This window comes from Cuculus canorus, chromosome 2, assembly GCF_017976375.1.
Source record: "Cuculus canorus isolate bCucCan1 chromosome 2, bCucCan1.pri, whole genome shotgun sequence".
NCBI classification, from domain to species: Eukaryota; Metazoa; Chordata; class Aves; order Cuculiformes; family Cuculidae; genus Cuculus; species Cuculus canorus.
In genome coordinates, this window is record NC_071402.1 from 142178304 (window position 1) to 142200505 (window position 22202).

At 37.1% G+C, this 22202-nt stretch overlaps 1 protein-coding gene across 3 annotated transcripts in view; it reads right to left on the reverse strand.

The window, feature by feature from the left end:
* The window catches only part of ARHGAP21 (Rho GTPase activating protein 21), a 114454-nt gene continuing 92252 nt past the window's right edge, over positions 1-22202 (reverse strand). For 2 of the 3 annotated variants that reach the window (XM_054058370.1, XM_054058369.1), the window contains exons 9-25: positions 15522-15680; positions 15266-15368; positions 15140-15176; positions 14483-14608; positions 13192-13476; positions 11998-12062; positions 11767-11915; positions 10099-10247; positions 9847-10002; positions 9661-9739; positions 9129-9202; positions 8963-9052; positions 6751-6876; positions 6507-6548; positions 6075-6180; positions 4268-4299; positions 1-2547 (exon numbers count right to left, since the gene is read on the reverse strand). In XM_054058370.1, the coding sequence (XP_053914345.1) occupies positions 814-2547; positions 4268-4299; positions 6075-6180; positions 6507-6548; positions 6751-6876; positions 8963-9052; positions 9129-9202; positions 9661-9739; positions 9847-10002; positions 10099-10247; positions 11767-11915; positions 11998-12062; positions 13192-13476; positions 14483-14608; positions 15140-15176; positions 15266-15368; positions 15522-15680 (3512 nt within the window). In that variant the 3' untranslated portion in view covers positions 1-813. The remainder of the gene's footprint in view (positions 2548-4267; positions 4300-6074; positions 6181-6506; positions 6549-6750; positions 6877-8962; positions 9053-9128; positions 9203-9660; positions 9740-9846; positions 10003-10098; positions 10248-11766; positions 11916-11997; positions 12063-13191; positions 13477-14482; positions 14609-15139; positions 15177-15265; positions 15369-15521; positions 15681-22202) is intronic. The other variant, XM_054058371.1, reaches the window with a different exon arrangement.

Here is a 22202-nt window from a genome sequence, read left to right on the forward strand (position 1 = left end):
CCAGTGTTTAAGTGGGTATGCACACAGGCATGATACAGGTTTGGATTCATTAGGTCTTCATGCAGAATTATATTCTCGATAAAAGAAACCAGTTTCATCCAGTATCCACTATCTACACGCCTATGTTACAACATTTATATCAAATCTGGTATCTTAAGAAAAGATACACATGTAATATGTACATTTAAGTTACTTATTTTACAGAAAGATTAAAAATTCAAGTCACATAAAACTCAAAATCTGTATTAAAATTGGAAATATAAAACTCCAATATTTACTGGAATGCCTAAGGAATGGAAGCTCTGTAGCCACCTGTGTTAACATTTGTAAAATGTAATGAAACTCGTTAACAGTAAAATGCATCCATTTGTTTGTAATAAGTTTCTCTAATTTAACAATATGGCACCCTAACAAACCAAATGAATTTATGATGAGGCACTTGTTAGTGACTAAACCAAAAGAACAATTTTTCTGCATACTAATGCCAGGCCAACTCCCAGTCAGAAAACCATGTATAGACTACACAGCATGTTGCATCAGATGCTTTGTTCAACATTTGTATGCAGCCATCAAATATACTTTTTCTTAAAATATATATATATACTTTAACTTTAGTGTTCTTCTGGCTGTGGTAATGCACTGTGAAGACGTTCCACAGAGCATATTGATGAAACCAGCCCAAATGAAGGCTGCATAACAACAACAGTACAGGAAAATATATATATATGTACACACACACACGCGCACACACACAGTTACTGGGAAGCGTAACAGTAAGTTAATGAATTGCTGTAGTGGACATCTCTCCCCATTTCAAAGATACTGATAGAATCGAGATCTAACCACTTGAGTCCCAGACAGTTTATGAGGATGGGCATCAACTGCTGGGCTGAAGTTGGTTTTGTTCATATTCTGATAATTTTCACCGTTTACCTGGTCTGGTGGCTGAAATGGTCCCAAAGGTGGTGTTCTATTAGTTAAAGTCAAGCTGCTGGAAGAACTGCCTTCATCTGCCTGCATCTCTGCAGATGAGGGCAGATCTACCTTTGATACATCTGCTAAGCTAGTGTTCTCAAGTTTGGGCTTTCCAGTTTCACCCGTATTAAGGTCAGTTGTGCTAGTGCGTAAACGTTCCCGTGCAAGCCAGTCTGAGATCGAGAGGTCCTGCGCTGGACACTTTGGCTTCAACCGATTCACAGCTGAAAGCTCAGATTCTCTTTCTTTACTTTGACTTGGCTCTTGAGCTTTCCAAGCATTCAGGACACTTATTTCGGCAAAATCCCTCTGTCCTCCAAGCGTATGCCTTCGCCTGATATTTTTTCTCTTTGCAGTCTCTGCAGAATTAGATTTTTGATTCCCTACTCCAAACATGTCATCTGCAGATGACTTGAGTCGCAGCTTTAACCTATCTGTAATTTTAAGTCTCCAGGTAGGTTCTTGTTTGTCAGCCTCACTTCTGGCTGATGTAGCTAAACTGCTTGTCGATCTCCCTTTTTTCATGATGTCAAACATTTTGGTCACAGTAGGTAAGTCCTTCTCACTCTTTGCATCCCCTGAACCCTCACTGTCCGTTTTGTGCCTCGAAGACTTTCTCCTAGACAGTGTATCACATTCAATAAGTTTGTGTGAGCTAAAAAGTCTGCGACTCTCTAACTTTGGTGTTGAACTTCCCTCAGTACAACTTACTTCGCTTTCTTCAGAGTTCCTCCGACTGGTCTTTACCACTTCTGGAACTTTCCCCTTGGGCAGCCTTTCAGCAGCAGCGCTGGTGGCAAAGACAGGGAAGTCACTTTCACTGTCTGTCTCCATAGGACGCCCTTCGCTGATCAATTCACTTCTTTCATCATCAGCATCTTCTCCCTTACTTTCTGTCACAGACTGAACCTCAGGGCTCAGCATACTGGCATCTAAACCAGTTAGATACATAGTAGATGAAGTAGTTGAATAATCTGAGGTGATGGAACTGACATCAGCTGCTAAAAACTCATTGTGTTTAATTTCAGGGCTGGTTACTTTTTTGCATGAGTATCTGTGCTGAGAAGCCTGGGAGGAAGTGCTAAGCATAGTGCCAGAGTCAGACACTGTGTCCTCAACCTGGGAAGAAGATTGTGAAACAGGCATTTTTGGGCTATTCTTCTGCACAGCTTGCAGACAGCTAAGATTTGTTGATTTTACACATTTTTCATGGTAAGGCAGTGAAGGTTCCTCTGACAGGACAATTTCTTTCTTTAATGACTTCTTTTCATCCTTTACAACATTCACATCTTTTTTACTGCTGTTCTCTTTTTCCTTCAGGACAAACATCCTCTGTTTTCTCCCTATGTCTCTCTCTCTTTCATATTCCCCCTTAGCTATGTCCTCTTTTGTTGTGTCACCACGAGATTGTTCCGCAAGCTCCTTCTTGAAAAACACATTATCCAACTCATCCTCTGAGCTGCTTGGTTGCGGTTTCTCTTTTGGTTTTTTCCGCTTGCGACTAGCTGCTGCAAAAATGGAGGACACAAGCAGTTCCTTGCTATACTGATCCTTTCCAGAACCCCAAGAACCCTGTTAAAAAAAGAAGAGGGGAGAAGGCATAATTAGAAATCAGAAAGAAACATTCGTTAGACTGAGACTTTCTAAAGAAACATATTCTGAGCTTCACAGAGAAAGTCTGTCTTTATTCATAAAATATTTCCATGCTCTTTCTGTAGTCTAGATGACATTACCCAAGAGTCAGTTTTCATCCTGAGAATTCCACTTTTTAACTGAATCACTTCAACTTTAACGCTAGGTCAGTATACACAGCTATTTAGTTTTTGATTGACTAATAAATCAGGACCCATTACAGCAAGACAACCTTTTTCAGGATTGGTTTGCAACAGAAACTGCTTCACAGACAAGACTGAAACAATAGTGTGGTTTGAATCCCCCCTTTCAAGGTCTTACCTATGTGAAAAGGCTTGTTTCTCAAACTAATATTCAGCTGATCTTTCACCTTTCAGGCTGGGTTTTTAAATTGTATCACAATTCACTAGCTCACATAAAACGAAAACTATAAAATCCCCTAGTGTAGGCACAAATACAGAAAATCCACAGAAATAAATTTCTTCCTGTAGGCACAAATACAGAAAATCCACAGAAATAAATTTCTTCCTGATTTTTGAAAAATCTACCTTTAGAACTGCACAGAAGCAATAAAGGAACAAACCCAATTTTTTTTCCATTTATAAAATTAAAACCTATTTTCACTATACTGACGTTACCACCTTGCCACTCCAAGGCTATGCTCCTTTCCTACTTACTGCCCCACTGCTACCTGTGAAAGAGGTATCACCCTGCCTTTGACGCTGATCAGTGCCGTTTGCACACTGCAGACATTTGTGAAAAGAACACAGCAGCGCAATACGCTGTCCTGGAAGTTGGGCTTTTTTGAGGCAGTGGCTGAGCCACCAAGAATCCTCACAAAGCAGCTGGTCTGGCATCTCACCAATGAGCCAGAAGGATACGTTAAGTCTTGTTCTTGGCTCAAAGGGTGGAAATCACTGATACACCTAGACTGCAAGCCAGCATAAAGCTGTATTCATGTGCTCACGGCTGATGAAGGTCAGCATCCTGCAACATCACCCAGCACTACAGACATCTTCTGTTAGCAACTATTGAAATACAGCTGAAGAGACAAAGATTTGTCCATGGGTCAGATGACAACTTCCTTGTTAAACTGAGGACTGAACTACTGCCTATGTCCCAGTCTTACTCCCCAACGACCCCTAGGCTATCCTTCTAAGCACAGCAGAATTTCCAAGGGAGATTTTACATAGCAACCTTTAACCACAGCCTTTGGCTTCCTGTAAGACAAGGAGCTATTACCTCCTGAGGAAGGAAAGGCTAAATTCTATGCATACGCTTCTCAGTGAAATAGGGAAACGCAAATACTGCCTGGGAGTAAGCAGTATGCCAACAATGACAGGGAACATACTAAATACATTTACTTCCACTAAATGAGATGCAAAAAGGAGGTAAGTGCTCACAATTGCAAGAATCTGGAACACAGCTGTTCATGTCTGCAGCTGACTGTTCTGGAGATGCAGCCAACTACAAACAAGTGATGCTTTTGCAATGTCACCCTTGAAAATTATTTGATGATAATGTTGTTTGCATTAGCACTTACTCAGAAAATTCTACATACACTCTGTAGTACATCTGCATATGAGCCATTTAATAAAACAAGCAAATATCTAACAGATTTCAGAAGCTTAGAATTACATCATGTCACAAAATTATTTACCTTAGATTTTGCTGAGTCACTAGTAGCCGAATCTGTGGAAAAATTAAAACAAACAATTCTGCTCAGTTCTGTGCAATTTTTTTGATGTTGCTACAGACAACGCTGGACTTATGGAAAAAGACAAGCACAGAACAAAATGTGAAGCAAATAAAAACCAGAACAGAGTGAATAGTTAGAGCTCACAAAGATGCAAGCTGCACCACAGAAAGCCACCGCCATGAAAGGATGCTGTGAATTGTAGGCAGAATCAGCTCAATGATAGGAATGGCAAAGGAGCCCTGTTCTTCTAAATAAAAAACAGAAATACTAATGTTTATTCGATGGTTTAAGTATACAGCTCCTGCAAAACCGCAGCTGAGAGACCTTTTCAGGATCGTACTGTGTACTCTCCTGAGATTCAGTATACACAAAGCAAAATTGAAAGTCTTGGTAGTGTTGGCTGCCCTAGATACAAATCATGGTTCATGTAGTCACATTCTTTTTGTGAGTTTTTAAAGAAATTAAGTTACGTTTTGTGTGTAAAACCCCAATTATACATCTCTTTCCACCTCTGACTAGGTATAGAAAAAATTTCATTTTGCAGTCTGCTAGATTCCAGCAGCTACCAGTTTTGTACTTTTCAACAACAAGCGCTATTATGAAATGAAAAATGGACACCATAGTTTCACTGTCTTGCAAAACCCAAGATTATACAATTATAAAGGGGGTAGGAAGGGGCTAGCACAATGACTAAAAAATATGAACTTTTTATGCTTTAGGGACTTTCTCCCTAGGAAGAAAGAGCTGAGCCCCCTGCCACACCCCTTTTTGACACATGGCTAATGCTTTATGACTAGAAAGACTGGTAGACCATACCATGCTATTTTCTCCTCAGGGTCTGCTTCAGAGATAACAAAAAACAGCAGAAAAACTTTTAAAAAGTAGCATTGATCTGTTTAAAATACTCTTAAAAGAAAATTTACAGCACAGATCAACTTTTTTTTCTCCATTTACAAGAAACGGGGGTTTCTGCAGACAAGGCAGCTACAGTGTGGGCAACAGTCCTCCTTCTTCCTACAGTTCCAGCTGTCCATCAGTGACATCACAGAATCCACTAATGACATCACCGTGTGATAGACTCCTCCCACTTCGCCTGTTACAACATCAGTATAAAGTGACTGTTTCAGTAAGTGCTGAACAACCTTTTGAAAACTGAAACAAAAGCTAGAGATGGAGGGATAACATTTGTGGGATACAACATGCTGGGTTAGTGCAATAGTATAGTGAAGGGAAGGGGGGAAAAAAGTCACCAAAAAAGAGCCTGCAATGCTTGTCCTTAGCCACACAAGAGGATGGCATTTATAAACAGAAGGAAATCAGCTTTAGTATAGACATACTGCAACAATACTTATTACTAATGTGTCCATTACTTGATAAAAGAACATAACTCAATTTTTTGCATTCCTAATGTTGAAAGGAGCAATATTAGAACACCACTGAAGATAAGTCTTTCTGCCATCACAACAAACCATTTTTACAGCAGCATATCTGCTTCACCTCACGATGATGATTGCATGGGTTACTGTGAATAAATAAAATAGTATGTGCAAGCCTCATCTTTTTAATGATTGTATTCCTATTAGACAACAAAAGTTCCAAATTATATCATGCACGATTATCAACAATTCAAGTCTTTAAGAAGTGTTAATGATCTCTTGGAAAAGAGAAAAACAGTTTATTAGTAAAAAGAAAATAGGAAGAGAGAGTTACAGTGAGTTAGAGTATGTTATTCTAGCCTACGGACTAACACCGTCCGGGCAAGAGTTACCTGATACGTCTCCAGGAGATACTCCCGTTCTTCCAATGTTGGTGAGTAAATGATCTATGTTTGGCACTGGCTGAGATTCTACAGTGTTTTCCTCCTGACCTGTTGTCTATAGTTAATAAACAAAGATCTCTTCATCATCGTTTCACAAATAGTTCATTATGATTCAACAGCATTTAGAAAACTGCATTATTCACATGAGGATATGCATTCCTCATGTGTTCTTATTTTTCCATTTTGCTTTAAGATTTAAAACAAATATATGGCTTTTTAAAAAAAATCATTACTGCAAAGACTGGAGAGCTAAAAAGGCGCTTCTGAAGAGCAAACCATACAGTGATTTAATAAAAAAAAAATATACAGACATTCCAGAGGCAGCAGAAGCAGATTCTAAACTAAGATAATTACGATACAAATATTTATGACAATACTTACAAGAGGTTCTTCAGCATCATCTTCTGTGAAAAACCAGTCATGCTACAATTTAAAATAAAAAAGGTGAAAACACCACAAGAAGTACAAAATCCAAATGTGGAACAATCATACATGGACATTACTAAAAATGATATCCCGGAGTTCAAAGGAATAAATACCAGACTCAAACTGGCCCAGTAAGAGAAAAGCTGGCAGATCTGTATACGGTCTTTCTTTTTTTCAATAATGAAATGCATCCACTTACTTTTTGGATGAGTGTTTCTACAATTTTATATTGGTCTGGCATATGCGTAACCATGTGTGTCATGTTATCATCGGACGTCCTCACGAGTGTTGGACCAAATACTATTGCCAGGTTTCTTGGTTCCATCTAAGAAATTAAATATTTCCACATCATATATTTATAATGAGAAAACACAATAATATGGGGGAAGTACATTAATATAACACTACTCATATCTGAGAACTATTTTAAATAGGTAGAGAGGTTTTTAAAAACATATTACTAGCTCAGATAGGCTCTTTCACTACATTAAAACTCTCCTACACACAGCTGCAATAAATACATCTAAGATTTCTGCAACTGAGAATCCAGCCTTCCTTAAACCAATGCAAGTAAACAGCTCCACAAGCTCAGAAAACTCAAACTCAATACATTCTTTAGCCTTTCAGGGTTTTTTATTTCATAAAGAGTATTTGCTTTGCTTAGAAACACTCACGTTGTAAGAATTTATTTTTTTTTATTAAAAGATACTGGTTGTTTTCTGGTTGGTTTTTTTTTCCTGAAAAATCTTTACATGACACGTGAAAAAATTAAACTGGTAATCGAAAACGGTATTATGTCTCCTGACAACGAACTCATTCAATTCAGTTTGCAGGAGGCAGCAGCAACAAACATCACAGACCCAACACATCTACTCATGAGACAAGACTCAGGAATTATCCCGTCATCTCACAGTATTAATTAGCCACTTAATCTACTTTCAATATTACATCTCTGACAAATAATTCCAAGAAAGCAGCAGCATTATACTTACCTCTATTTTCCTTACTTCTGACTTACAGTCTACTGTTGTGACATAGGATAGACCAGTAATTTATAGGAGGCAAGGTCCTTGTGCTTACCAGAAGGAAGTTCAAATATAATGACACAAGCCACTAATGCTCTCTTTTGACTTGTATGACTTGCTTAAGACCACAATTCAACTATAACATCACCTCGCTAATCCAGCCTTATATTGTCTATAATATTAATATCATTTAAACAACATTTATACAGCACACCAAAACCATAACATGACAAATGCTCCCTTTAGGCATTGCACTTAAAAATGTAATTTACCATCATTTCCCTATCATGTCAGCTATTATTCCACTAAAGGTTATAATTTGGTAAATATTTCCATATATATACACAGATCCACATTTTTCTGTCACATTTAACTAGAAGGTTTTATTTGCAGAACTGATGTTTGACCCTACCATATTGATTTGAACTGAGGCATTTTCTGATCTTCTAAAAGCCTCAAGACTGGCCACAGATACCTCTATATAGCATCAATCACACAGGTTTTTTTCCTGTACTCCGCGAATTGGTAGCCAAGTCACAAACCACTATATTACCTGCCCTAGGGTAAGCATCCATAGGCATGCCGTATTGAGCACAGCTTTGCATTCAGCTACCCTTCCCTGAGAGGTAAAAAAAGCAATACTATTATTTGCATTTACCGTAAGTGTTCAAGGCCAGGTCGGATGGGGCCTTGGGCAGCCTGATCTAGTGGGAGGTGTCCCTGCCCATCGCAGGGGGGTGGAATCAGATGATCTTTAAGGTTCTTTCTAACCCAAACCATTCTATGATTCTATGATTATAGCATCAACAGAAGTACTTAATGCAAACTAACTCTTCATCATCCTATAGAAATGGCAAAAAGCTATTCCTATTGGTGGACTAAGACCCTGAGGTGGACTACCACCCTTTATATCACAAATTTTCCTCCTTAAAACTAGCCAAACCAGGAGCTACAGTATCAAACATCCAAGTAATTACAGGAAGACTTAGTTTTAAAAAAAAATTACTCAAGTGCCCAGGCAGTCAGGCTTGACACAAAGCTGGTGCAACAGCCTCTCCCAACAGGTTTTTCAGGTCATAGACATTCACCTGTGTCCCGCCCAGGCACACTTACTGGTGTGCAGACAGGATTATATGAAATTTAAAGACTCAGAATAAATTTTGTATCTAAGCAATTATTCCCAAAAGAATTAATGCCAGTTTGAATAAACTTGAGTCACACTAAGGAGCTGCATGTTTTGTAGGAGTCCTTAGTCTACTCCAAAAATCTTCTCGATGTAGCAAAGGTCTGAATTTTACCTAGAAGAACCAATTATCACCTTAACAGAAATAATCCTGTACTTAATGAATGAAAACAACAAATACATTATATTTTTGTTCCCGATACCTTGTTCTTTTCTGAATTCTCTGCTACTGTCTTCAGGTGTGCAGAAAGAAACTTTAGAGTCTCATAATGATGTTCAGGCAAATCATGAATCTGAAACAAACAATCACTATTAAACACTTAATGCTAATTTTGTGCTGCACAAACAAGACATCCGATTTCAGCTTACCAGTCGCTTCAGCGTTTTCAGGCGTTCAACAGGATCTTCTTTTCTATTAGCATCTATAAAATCTGCATATTTATCTGTTGAAAAAGCAGGATTTAATCATGTATATATATTTTTTTATATATACATATACAGCTGCAGTCCCCCCAAAATACAGGTAACATATACATATACACACACAAGTGTGCGCGCGTGTGTGTATATATGTATGAATGACCTTTGCAAGTCACAAATTAGTCCATTATACTGTATAAGATGGTAGTGGAGAAAAAACAGCTTTTCTAGAATGCTAAACAGTCCAAGTTTTACTCAGTGTTTTTGCAAATTCATAATTCCTTCACCATCAGAGAAATTCTATTTACAGCTATCATTCTTGAGCTCTACAGTCATGACGACTGCCTGCTCTTTCAGGAAGACAGAATACATTTATTAGAGTTAGGATGATTCCACTGGATTTTTCTCTCAATCTGAAAGATGTAAGACAACTTTTTAAGAGTAGCTGCTAAAGACAAAAATTATGATGTCAACAACTCACCGTTGGTAAAAAGGGGTTCAGGAAGCTTTCTGAAGAAGGATTTCAGCAAACTGCTTATCACATTCAAGTCTCGCCATTTCTACACATTTATAGAAAAAGGAAAGACATGCTTTATATTTCTATAATCACAACACAACCAGAAGGTTTTGGGAATTCAACCTGGAAATAGCGTGATCGAAGACTTACATCATCATGGACATCAATGTCAGTCATTCCTTTGTTGAGCTCTTCTTGCATGCTTGAAATGGCAGCATTATTCCCAGGAACTCTGTAAATACCTGTGTACTCAAGACCTCGTTCTTCAACCAGTTTGCAACATATATCAACAATCAGTGGAATATACTGAAGAAAAAGAAAAGTTATATATACACATTTTAAAGTAATTAATGCAAAAGGTATTTTAAAATCTCAATGGAAAGAAAAATTGTCCTTCCATACCTTGTTGGTATGAGCTGGGGGGCAGTCATCTAGTCTAACACCAAATGTTCCTACAGCAGATGGCTTCTTTTCAAACGTCTTCCTCATAATGCTTGGAATGCCTTTTCTCCAGGTTCCCTTGTCTTTCGGTGGGCTTGTCTCATCTTTTTCTTGTTAGTATAACGCAAACAAGGAAATAAAGCAACAAAATAAGAGCATTTAAGTTACCGAAACTACTGTGAACGCAGATAACAGATTTGCAAGGTCAAGCGACACCTACTGCATTTTTCACCCTTTACTGGCCTAGGCTCCTGCAATAACTCCCTAAACATTAGTCTGTCTTAAACATACCGTCTCTTACTCTGTTGTGATTCAAGAGACATTTGAACATACTCACACCCTAGATTTAGAAAATCAAGTAGGTCGATGTTACTGTGAGATTTTATCATTCTAAGACTAAAGGTACACAGATTACATTTTTAAAATATTAAAATCTACAAACAAGATTTAAGTCAGTATTGCAGAAAATACCTATGAAACTATACAGCCGTGCTCACACTTGGGCAGACTTACTCATTCTTTCAAAAATTAACACACTTTGGTCATTCCCAAATCATTCCAAACAGGACTCAAATACCTAAAAGTATTATCTATACAAAAATCAGATTAAAAGTTCAGTTGCTCTGTTTATCTCTCCTATATGATTAATGCAGCAAATTACACCTCCCATTTGTCCTGTACTGCAAGTCACCTAAAGCAGTAGTACTTCCTTCCTAATCAAGTGTTTCTGGAAGTATTGTTTCAGCAGATACGATATTTACTTAACACCTGCAATTTATTTACATAATCAAAGGCATAGCAGGAGAAAAGGGGCATTTGTTGGAGCACAAAAGATAATTCACTCATAGCTTAAATTCAAGACCGAATTGTTCTGAAGTGTTTAATCAAAGTGACTGCTCAACCAGTTTCTTGAATTTCTGTGTGACATCCTTACAAGCAGAGTCTGACCAGAAATACCAGACATCACACATTCTTTGGAGAGGGAAAAAAAAAAAAAAAAGAAGTAGCATATGACATTATTTGATGGAGTTCAGTTTGCACTGCCAGCTCAGCAGACTCTTTTAGAACTCAGCAGGCAGTAATTTTGTTCTGGAAAAATAATAATTTCACTCCTGTATTTTAAAGATTAGGAAAAAAAAATGGTTCTATACTTCTAAAACACTTTAGTGGACAACTGTGGTTTCTCAATAGCATTATTTAAAATATGAATTTACATTGTTATTTGTAAGTCAGCTGGAGACAAAAGTATGAATTACAAATAGAATTCTTTCCAAAGCTTGGCACACTATTGGTCACAAGAAGTATAGCACCTGCATTTTGCTACTTTTAACACTATATGGAGTTGTAGGAAAAAAACAAAACTAACTCTTCTGAGAGAGGACTGGAATAAAAAGCCTCAGGGATATGAGAAGACCTGAAATATACCTAAGATAACAACTAAATGAAGTAGTTACAAGAAATGAGAGATTACAGCTGTAGCTTAACCACCCCGCCCCCGCCCCCCCCGCCCCCCGATTAATACTTGGTTTGCATCTGTATATTCATGAGCTCGAAGAAACTGCGCAAGGCACCTCAATGGCCTCACACCGGGGCTATATGGAATCAAAGCAACACAGAAAACATATAGACCTTTAGTGAGAAGCTTCCTTTCAGACTCATCCTTAGGAGAATGTGGACTCTGGGTCCTCTGCTCTGCTTTAGCTCCTAGCAGAGTCTGTCTGATACTTAGACTCTGGCGAGGCGTTTTGGGAGATGGCTCCGTTTTGCTGCTTGAAGAACTGAAATGAGATGCATTAATTCAGTAAAAAGAAGCTAGATAAGAAGTATACAAAAATCACTGGCAGCATATAATCCACCTACCTCATCATTGTACTGTATTCTTTAATCCTTCGACTAATTAGATCTCTACTAGTAACACCAGTATCCTGTAAGACAAATTGAGATGTATTTTACAATCTTATAAAATATAACAAATATTTTTTATTTTCAGAATACAACTGACTCTTCCCATCAACAGACCACAGGTGAATAAAGAACTTCTCAGTACAGTTTAAAAAAAATAAAAAAATTAGGCAGACCTTGGGAACAATAAGGACAAAACATTTGAAAACTACGAGGAAAACTGGAGTGAATAATTACAACTTAAATTCTGCTATTTAGACTTTTTTTTCAAAGCAATACAATCTGATTGAATCCTCTTGAACTGAAAGTAAGCTTAAATAGAAAACATGTTAAGTCAGCATACCCTAACACTATCAAAAATCCAAATTTATCTGTACACAGTACTTATAGAACTAACTACTACTACACATACAGCTGAAACAGCCATGAATTCAAATATGATTTTATTCATCTGTCTAATAATGTTTATTAATCTGTTGTTCTTTGCATAATTATTTCAGATCTGAACCGAAGTGCACAATCACAGACATGAAAATATTCCCTCTGGGGCTCATCACTGAAATGAAAATATCCCTCTGTGGCTCATCACTGAAATGAAAATGTACTGAAGACAACAGCCAGACAGATATCACTATGTTATATACAATAGTGTATGTTGCCTTTTGTAATTAGCACTAACATTTAATTCATAGAAATATCAAACTTTAACCAGAAAACCAGGCATCCTTCAAAGTTTCACTTTTTAGCTACTAAGAAACTCATTACACTGTACCATTGCACTCACCATTTCGCAACGCAAGCCTAAAGACAGAACGTACCAGTTCTAATACTGCAATTACCTTCTAAAAAAAATTAGGGATTTGACAGATCAGTTTAATATATGTAAAGTGTATCTTTAGTCAAATCAGCAGTGCTGTTAATTAATTTATTTCAGAAGTCTGTTTTCATTATAAGTACATCAGGATTTTCTTAATTCTATTTACTTACTCATTTACCTTGCCTTTCACTGCATTTTGGTTTATGTTCCTATACACATTTCGCTCTATTGTGTAATGGTAAATTATTTCTTTGGCTTAAGTGTTAATTACAAAAAACACAAGCAATTTTTAATTATAAGACTAGAACTATGGCTTCTACGTGATATAAAATTACCTCATCATTTAAGTTGCTGTTGTCTTGTATTGCTTTAATCCATGCTAGCATATTATCTCTGTCCTCTGCTTGAAATAGATACTCGCAGTCTGATGTGGTGAGTCTAAATACATTTTTCCTCTTGGTTTCACAGTATGAGATGTCTATCAAACAAGCATTGATGCTTATAGGTTGTTCTTCTTCAGACAGGGTCACTTGTTCCTTTTTATCCTTGTACAAATAAAGTGAATGACCTCGAAGAACAACATACAATTGCTTCCATGGCCGAATGCTCCCTCCAACTCGCTGAAAAACACCAACTGATATGTTAGTTTGCTTATTTGTAACAAGGAATGTTTCTGGATTTTAAAAAAAAAATCTACCTCCAGAAGTTTTTAAAAAAAGACTAACCATCTACCTGTACCATTCTTAAAAACTGCCTGTGGAAAGACTACAAGTGCTCTAGTTGCTCAATAGCCAGCCTTCTCACGTCACTCATTAACAGTGTGTTCACTTATGACAGCAGAAACAGAATGTAACAACTAGAATTTCACAAAGGCATTAATAAAAATATAGTAAAAAATATTTAGTGGCCTCCTCCCCATGACTTGTAAACTTCATTTAAGTCACACTCACATTTACACATCAATGCAATTCCAGATTCCCAGTTTTCTTCAAGTGTTAGTCTATTGTTGCACAGAAGGTTAATCTGAACTCAACTCCACAATATTCAGGAAAATCACAGCTTTTTCAAACTATACTATCAAGGGACTGATTCTTACTACTTAATTAGTCTTTTGAAATTATTTTACTTCACAGATTCTTTGAAATATAAAATTACAATCAGAAAAAAATCACAACATCATTTAGGTTGGAAAAGACCTTTAAGATTGAGTCCAACTAAAAACAGAGTCCATCACTAAACCATGTCCCTAAGCACTGCATCTACACTTGTAAATACATCCAGGGATGGTGACTCAACCCCCTCCCTGGGCAGTCTGTGCCAGGGCCTGACAACCCTTTCAGCAAAGAAATAACATCCAATCTAAACCTCCCCTGGCACAACTTGAGGCCATCTACTCTCATCCTATCAGTTCTCCTTTCAGAAGACAGTTCAGAAAGAAATCTGTAAAAGAAGCTGAGGAATTCAGTTAAGTCAGTGGTCTAAAATTTTGTCAGTCGTATTATTGATGTGCATATCCCAAAAATTTTAATTAAAAAAGCAAAACAGGAAGGCTTCCAGTTTCTTATCTTTGGTTTCCACCAGCTTAACATTTGTGCTGGGTTAAAAAAAACCAAACACAACAGGTACCTTTCCCTTGTCTGTAACAAGCTGTCGAAAATGGAGCCATCCTTCCTTGGAGGCATCACCAAAGACCTCTGAAGAAGAATCTTTTTGGGAACCAGAGTCTTCTGAAGATTTCTGGCTGTCGGTGACCTAAGAAAACATCACAGAAATAACTCCACAGTGTACTTCTAAACACCACAATCCCTACATTCAAGATGACTGCCTCTTTAAAAGCCGACATCCAATTCAGCAAAAAAAGCCCCTAAATAACCCCCTGGGAAAATATAATTTCTAAAGTTTCCATACAACAGTGACCTTACACATCCCAGGAATACTCTGAGAAACTGCAGGAGTCTTAGACTCTGATTAGGAAGTTTTTACAAAAGCACTTTATATAGGGGCTGAGGAAAATGAAAAAATCAAGGACGATGTGGTGAGGTTAGTAAAAAAATGAGACCGTGTTTACTTATGCAATGCATACAGTACCAATTGGGAAAAAACATTATGATGGATTCAAATATCAAAATTGGTCAAAATTAAGAACAATTTGATGAGTAGCAATTCCAACAAACTTCATGTATGTGTTTAACATATCAGTTTGTATAACAGTTATATAATTCACACAACTTTTCACAGTAGTATGTGCAATTTTTAGGAGTTGTTATATACATATTGACCTACCTTAATCCCTTTTAAACTAGATACATGCTTAATGGATCTGTTGGGAGAAAAACAAATGTTAAAATGAGATTCTATACACTTAGAGAAACAGATCTCCAAACTACCTGCTATTTTTCACGAACTTACGATTTTGCCTCTTCTCTGTAGTCATCCAGTCCTTCATCATAGGACTTTGACCTCTCAGTTTTTGCAGCAGGCTGGCTATCCAGGACACTAGGTCGGATGGATTCTAAAAACAAATTGGAATTTTTTGAGTAAGAACCTGAATCTCATTTTTGCAAATTATTTCAAGCAATAGAAGAGTCTACTATTCTCACTCCTGTTCTCCAGGGTGTAAAAGGAAAAAGATGCATGAGAAAATAAATTAAAAATCAATGCTCACCATGATCATGTGAAAGCTGTCGCCGAATTAAAGGAGCTGGAGATGTAGGAGTGGGAGGAACAGTTGTTACAGCTGGCGTTTGAGAAGCAGATGCAGAAATCACAGCAGAAGCAGGAATGTGTGCAATATCATGGTCAATACTAGGACTAGTCGGTTCATCTACAAAGGCAATGTGTCATATATCAACATATTAAGTACATTAATCAAATGTTCAAACTAAATAGCTGTGTGAACTCATTACTGGGATATTGGATTAAGCATCTTAAACATGAAGCCTTTCAAACAAGCATAAGGGGTCAATTAATTCATACTATCAAATGTACTTGTTTGTTTGAAGAAAGAGAAACCTGTTTAATTTTATAAGAACATTAATTGTACAGTAGAGATAAGGGCAAAGAACATCATACCCAACTGTAGATTTCGCTGTGAGTGAATAAACCAGGAATTATCTGCTAAACTTTCGTAATATTATTTTCAAATAGACTAGTTTTGTTTATGTGCATAAGTGAAAGAAACACACTTATTACATCATTAAGTCTAAACTCAACAGACAAATAATTATCATTTGCTAAAATAAAGTATGGGCATTCAGACTACCAATACCCATTTTGCTTAAACCAATGTTCAAATAACAAAGCCAAGTTACAATCAAGCCAACCCAAATTTTAAGCAGATTTCCAGCACCCAAGGAACCAGTTCCTGCCCTCCCATATATTCAAATAGATTAGCAAGTATTCGTATTGTTAAAAGATGGTGCTACTACATACCAATTAGTTCTTCCACTAATTGTTCATACAAACGATTGCATGCCATACAAGCCCAGCACCTCACAGTCTCAATAGCCACAAGGGTCATCATGAAAGATTCCAGAAATCTCTACATATTTCTACCATTTAACATGTTTCTTACAAGATGGAAGAAGCCAAAAGATGTATTTTCAATCATTCTGAGAGAAGAGCTGAAACATCTTCTAGAATACATTACTAGGAATAAAAAAAATAATTCTACTTCATGCTCCGGTAGAAGAAGGAATGGGAAGAAGAAAAAAATCAAGTCGCAAGCAGGGGCTGAACCGTACTGCCACAATGAATATGAATGTATGCTAGGTGCTAAGAATTGTAATATGCAGAGCTACTGAAAAGCCCATTGAAATCAATGAACACTCACAGACAGAGGTTTATTCTTTGCTTTGTGTGAACACAACTGTGTGTGCTGCATTGTGCTTTCCTAACAGTCACTAACAGTTCTGTTAAGGCAGCACTTGTACCATCAAAATTTGGCAATGGAAATTTAAAACAAGGCAGTAATTTAAGTACAGGAAAGTCTAGTAATGACAGCCCTCTAAATTGTGTGAGCTGAAAACATTATAATAATTGAAATTACATATTAAAAATGGCATATTACCCTCCCCCCCCAAAAAAACCTAGCAGTAAACTAGAAACATTAATAAAAAGGGAAAGCAAAAGAATTCACAGCAAACCTGGGATACTACAATTTAAAAAACCTGAGATTTCCTTGCATCCACAGTGATAAATCAGAAGCATTCACAGACCTTTTCTATACAGCAGCTAGGAGATAAGAAGGAACCTCAGTTACACTTCCATTCCAAAACTACAACAGATCACTGCATTGCCTGTTGGCTCAGCTTCCATGCAGCAAATCCCAAGAAACCACATGGACAGCGACAAAAGAATACAACCACTCACTGAACAATTCATTAGTTTATAGCATGCAAACTTGAAGTGCTCAGCTTTAAGTTACTGATGTTACAGACTTATCTCAATGGGTTGCAGTCTACTCCCAAAAGTTACAAAAATGCTACTGCTTAAAATAAATCTGGGCAAGCTGTGAAATCTGGGCAAGCTGTGAATGTTAGGCACCACTAGACCATTTCCCACAACACTTAAATCCAAGAAGCCAGCTGAGGAAAGGCAGTTCCTAAGTCCTTGAAAGCAACAATAACTATTCAAATTATTATTCCTTCACAGTAGATCTAAATCCCAGATGAATCAAAGTTAAAGTGGTTTTAGAACCAGGCAAGCTTTAAAGAAACAGTAAAAAACATTGGTACAGGAGGGAAATAACACCGTTCATTCTCTGAAGAGGCTGAAGGTTAGATAATGGCAAGTTTTTACATAATGTAAAGTGATGTTAGAGCAAACCATGACGTACACTGTATGAGTTACTGCTGCCTACTAATTCAATGCATTGGTAAACTCCACCCCTGCTGTCCAATAAAAAACCAAAATCCAGATGGCTATATATAAACATATCTTGCTTCTATTTTCCTGTTCAGTGCTTGCAGGTTTTGTCTCCTTTTTCAGTTTCCTTCATCAATCACTGTATTTGCACCCAAAAACTCCTTGCACAGCCTGTGAAAGTATGTGTTCAACTCACTGATCAATGAAAATGACTGCGTCCAAAACGCGGTGAAGTGTGCAGGACAAACAAGCCAAAGGAGAAGCCACACAAAACAATTCCCTTTCAGTTTGTCATCTCATGGATTATCAATGTCCTTTAAAAAAAAATGTAACAAAAAGGTCAAAGACTCCAATACTACTTAAAAAGTTTTACTTTTCATTTGAGAAAAGGACACAAATACAGCATTACTGTCTAGGAAGCGACCCAAGAGATGAGCCATCAGAAAATGAGCCAGCATTGCATCTCTATCAAACGGCAAGATGCCACTTGTCACCTCTGTTTGACCATGAGCGTGCAACTGGACCACAGGTGCAACTAGTGATCTTCATTCAGGAAGAACTTTTAAATGCAAAAACATTTATAGTGTGCAAGACACTGAAACACATCAGGCAGCACAGCTCCAATTTACAGTTACCTTGCACTAACTGATTTGCTGGCTACAGCAGAGAAATTCATGTATCAAAGGACATTTGTATTGCAGTGCAGCTGGAGATCAAGGACCTTCGAGAAGAGGGAGCATCCGTACACAATGCAAGTGATCTGGAAAAATGTTAACTTTCTGCAAAGACACAAATTTACACTGAATGGGCTCAGTGGCAGAACTAGAGATTTCAAACCTGAGGATTACATGGATGAGAAAGCATGACAAAGAGGATGCATTATCCCCATTCTGTGCATGAGAAACTAAGTAACAGTATTAACCAATTTTACAAAGACTCAAAGGAATGAACACATTAAAAAAAACACTGGAAAAAAGCATAGGTCTGCACCATACCCTCCCATGCTGCTACAATACAATTCTGTTGTGATTAATATAATATTTTATGTCTTTGTTTCTACCTGAAGCTCCCGAAGTGGTCCTTCATGATACCACAGGAAGGTTTAAAAGTAACAACCTGAACACTTGAACACAAAAGGGGGTGCATTCTGAGAACCTTAAACATAATTTAATCACAGAATTATTCGTGTGGGAGTGAGCCTTGGAAGCTTCCCTAGCCCAACCTCCTCCGAGCAGGGTTAGCACTTAATTCAAACCACATGGCCCAGGGCCTTTGTGCAACAAGTGCTAAACAGCAGAGGGGTGATCTCTTCCCTCAATACCCCCTCCCTTCATGTTGGCAGCAGGCAGCCCATGAGGCGTCAAGTGAAGGCACAAGCAGAGTGAGGGAGAGAAGAGCAGGGGACAGAGGCCACAAGGAAGAGACACCAATGGAAAGAATGCAGGAAGAAAGGAGAGAGGACAGACACTATATGGGAGGTAGGAAGACGATCTTCATTGACACACAGAAAGGAAGTTAAAAAAGGTCTATCTTAGAAGGTACTCATCTCCAAATAACATCAAAAGAAGGTCAGTTTAAGGTAAACACAGACATACTACTACAGACCATTTCTCTTAAAAGCCTGTCAGGAAGACAATCAAACAAAAAGACCATGTATACTATTTTATCTGCATAGTAAGAAGACCAGAAATAACCAATAAAAAAAATTAATTGTTCAACCAAAAATAAACCCTGCTATCAAACAAGACAGAGCATAGGGCCAATCAATACCCCACAACAATGATGTTTTGCTGCAGATCCTGAAGTACGAGCTGCTGCATTTTATCCTTCCACCTGCAACCATAAAAGCTCCAAAAATTAAAGACTTGCAAGTCTAAAACACATGATTTGGAAAGAAGATACATCATGACTCACTACCTCATTTTTCAAAATATAACCTTTAAAAAGGGGGTTTTTTTTTCTTAGTTTTTAAGTACTTCCAGCAGTGAAAGCACTGATTGTCTTTACAAAGAACCTCTTCATATGTTTACTTTATGTAGTTATCCTCATGCAGCCAGAAGAATATAATGAGAACACGTCTGCATGCTGAGCACATTCATTTCCGTAAGCCACAGAAACACAAGAGCTGGAACAAGCCTCTTGAATCATCAAATCCAGTGCTCTGCTAATGCGCTCATGTAAATAATATATTTATTATACCGAGTTTCACACAAACAGAAAAAGGCTACCCAAGGTTATTCTTCATATGAAACTATCCTGAAAACCTAATCTATGATAGTCTGTTGTTTATTTCAGTGCTAAATAAACAAATGCATTACTACCTTTCTATGTAAAGTAATACAAAACAATTCTAAAGAATCCTGTTTGCAGTGCTACCTCACCACATAAAAAAAGTAAAACTGTCAATAACTTTTTTTTTTTTTTGGTCAAGAACCTAACAGCATTCCTTTATTACCTGCAATTGTTATTTTATGTTATAAAGATATACTAGGAAGATTTATACCTTGAAAACATTACTCATTACCAAACAAATCTGATGCTTCTACTCAATTCGAACTCTTCTAGATATTAGGAATCATTGACTTCAAATTTTAAGCTTATTTAAAAAAAAAATTTAGAGTTAGAGAAACATTTAAACAGTATTTGAAACGCTAATTTGTAGTTTTCTGTTTTAGCTGCTATACTTGAAAATATCACAATGATTTTAAAATTGTTCTTTGGATAAGAAACACTGACATTTTCAGCCTGGAGCAACAGTGATTTGGCAGGCCAAACTGTAAAACCCTGAAAAAAAAAATATAGCAAGACTGATGCTTATCTTAGAAACACTGATGACACATTAAAAGCTGTGCCAATGCTATGACTAAAATAATGGAAGCAATAGTCCCTCAAAAATGAACATCTGCCAGCTCTAATTTCTATTGCAGTTAAATTTCTGCTTTCACAGTGTGGAGTAAGTAGGTAGTAGCTTGCAGAAAACAGAAATTACTACAATGGCTGAAGATGCTCATATCCATCCTGATTGCCAACAGTTTTCGCTAAAATTAAAGTTTCCTTAAAACATGCTATATCAGCCATCTGTATTCCAGCCACCATTTGCCCTTAAGGTATTCACACATTTTGGGTTGACAAGTGACAACACCTGCTGCAGAAGTTTGAGGTTTTGAATTTTCATCTGCCTGATGCTTATCTCATCTTACAAGGAGAAAAATCGAAAAAGTATAGTCTTTCTATTATTTTTTTATTGCAGGTGAGAAAATTGCTAATTATTTCCCCTGATCTTTCTCTACTCCAGCCATCATAATCCTTTTCACTGTGTGTGAAAATTTATCGATTTGTTTTCTGCTGTCAAGAATAGAACTGCTTTCAATATGTGTGCATTTACACTGTCGTCCTCTGTACCAGAGCCTAAGCAGCCTGCAGAGAGGGGCTTAACGGAGTAGGGGGAAAGACAGAAAAGGTATGGCACATATTTCACTAAAAAAAGACAGTAAAGTCATCACACTTGCGAAAAAAAAAAAGTTCTTGGAGCTTTGTAAATGGCTTCTTATTTAAAGGTAGGTACTGAAAGAAATCCTATAGACCTCTACTTCCAGCATTACAGAAGAATGCAACCATATGTACAATAGAGATATCTGAAAATTTTAACTAATGCTGAGTGCTTTAGATGTGTCATCTCCTAAATCCACAGCTGATTTATTTTAAAAAAAGAAAGTATTTGGTAACAAAAAAAGAGAAGAATTAAAAAGAAGGTTGAGCAGAATTGACTAGAAGCCACCTAAATTTATCCTGGGTTAATCAACAAGTATCCAAACACTTTTACTATGACAGAAGTTTGTAGGAAAACATATACTGGAACACAGTTACAAAATATTTTTGGTTTTGAAAACTAGCATGAAGATCAGCTCTCAAAGCATGGTGAGAAACAGGGTCTGCCTAATTACTAGCACAGAAACTACTACATTTTTTTTGCCTGCAGTAAGGGTAGAAGCAATAGAGAGATAAAACCATGAATGGCATGGAAAGGGTGAATCAAGAGTAGCATTCTGCCTGTCACTCTTACAACATTCGTATCAGAAATTCAGCCAGCAGGAGACAGGTTGCAAAAAAACACAAAAGAGAATAAATACCAAGTAGCTAAAGCTACAAAACCTGGCAAATCTTCTTTTAAATCAATACAGGGTATTGGATAGTAAAATTTTACTGTAATACAAAAGAGAATGAAGAAATTTATGGAGCACTTAAAATCACATTTGGCTCAGGAAAGCTGTAAACTGCAAATGGATAGATAACTGAAAGCACCAATATTAAGTATCGTATATCCTTGTCCTGTTCTTACACTTTTCCTTAAGTACCCATTTCAGCCAGAGAGAGGACACTCATCTAATTTTTACAACACTTTGGTGTTATCAAAGTCTAGTCAAATATTTCTACCTGGCTAATTTTCTCTCATTTATTCACAAATTAATAGTGGAATGAA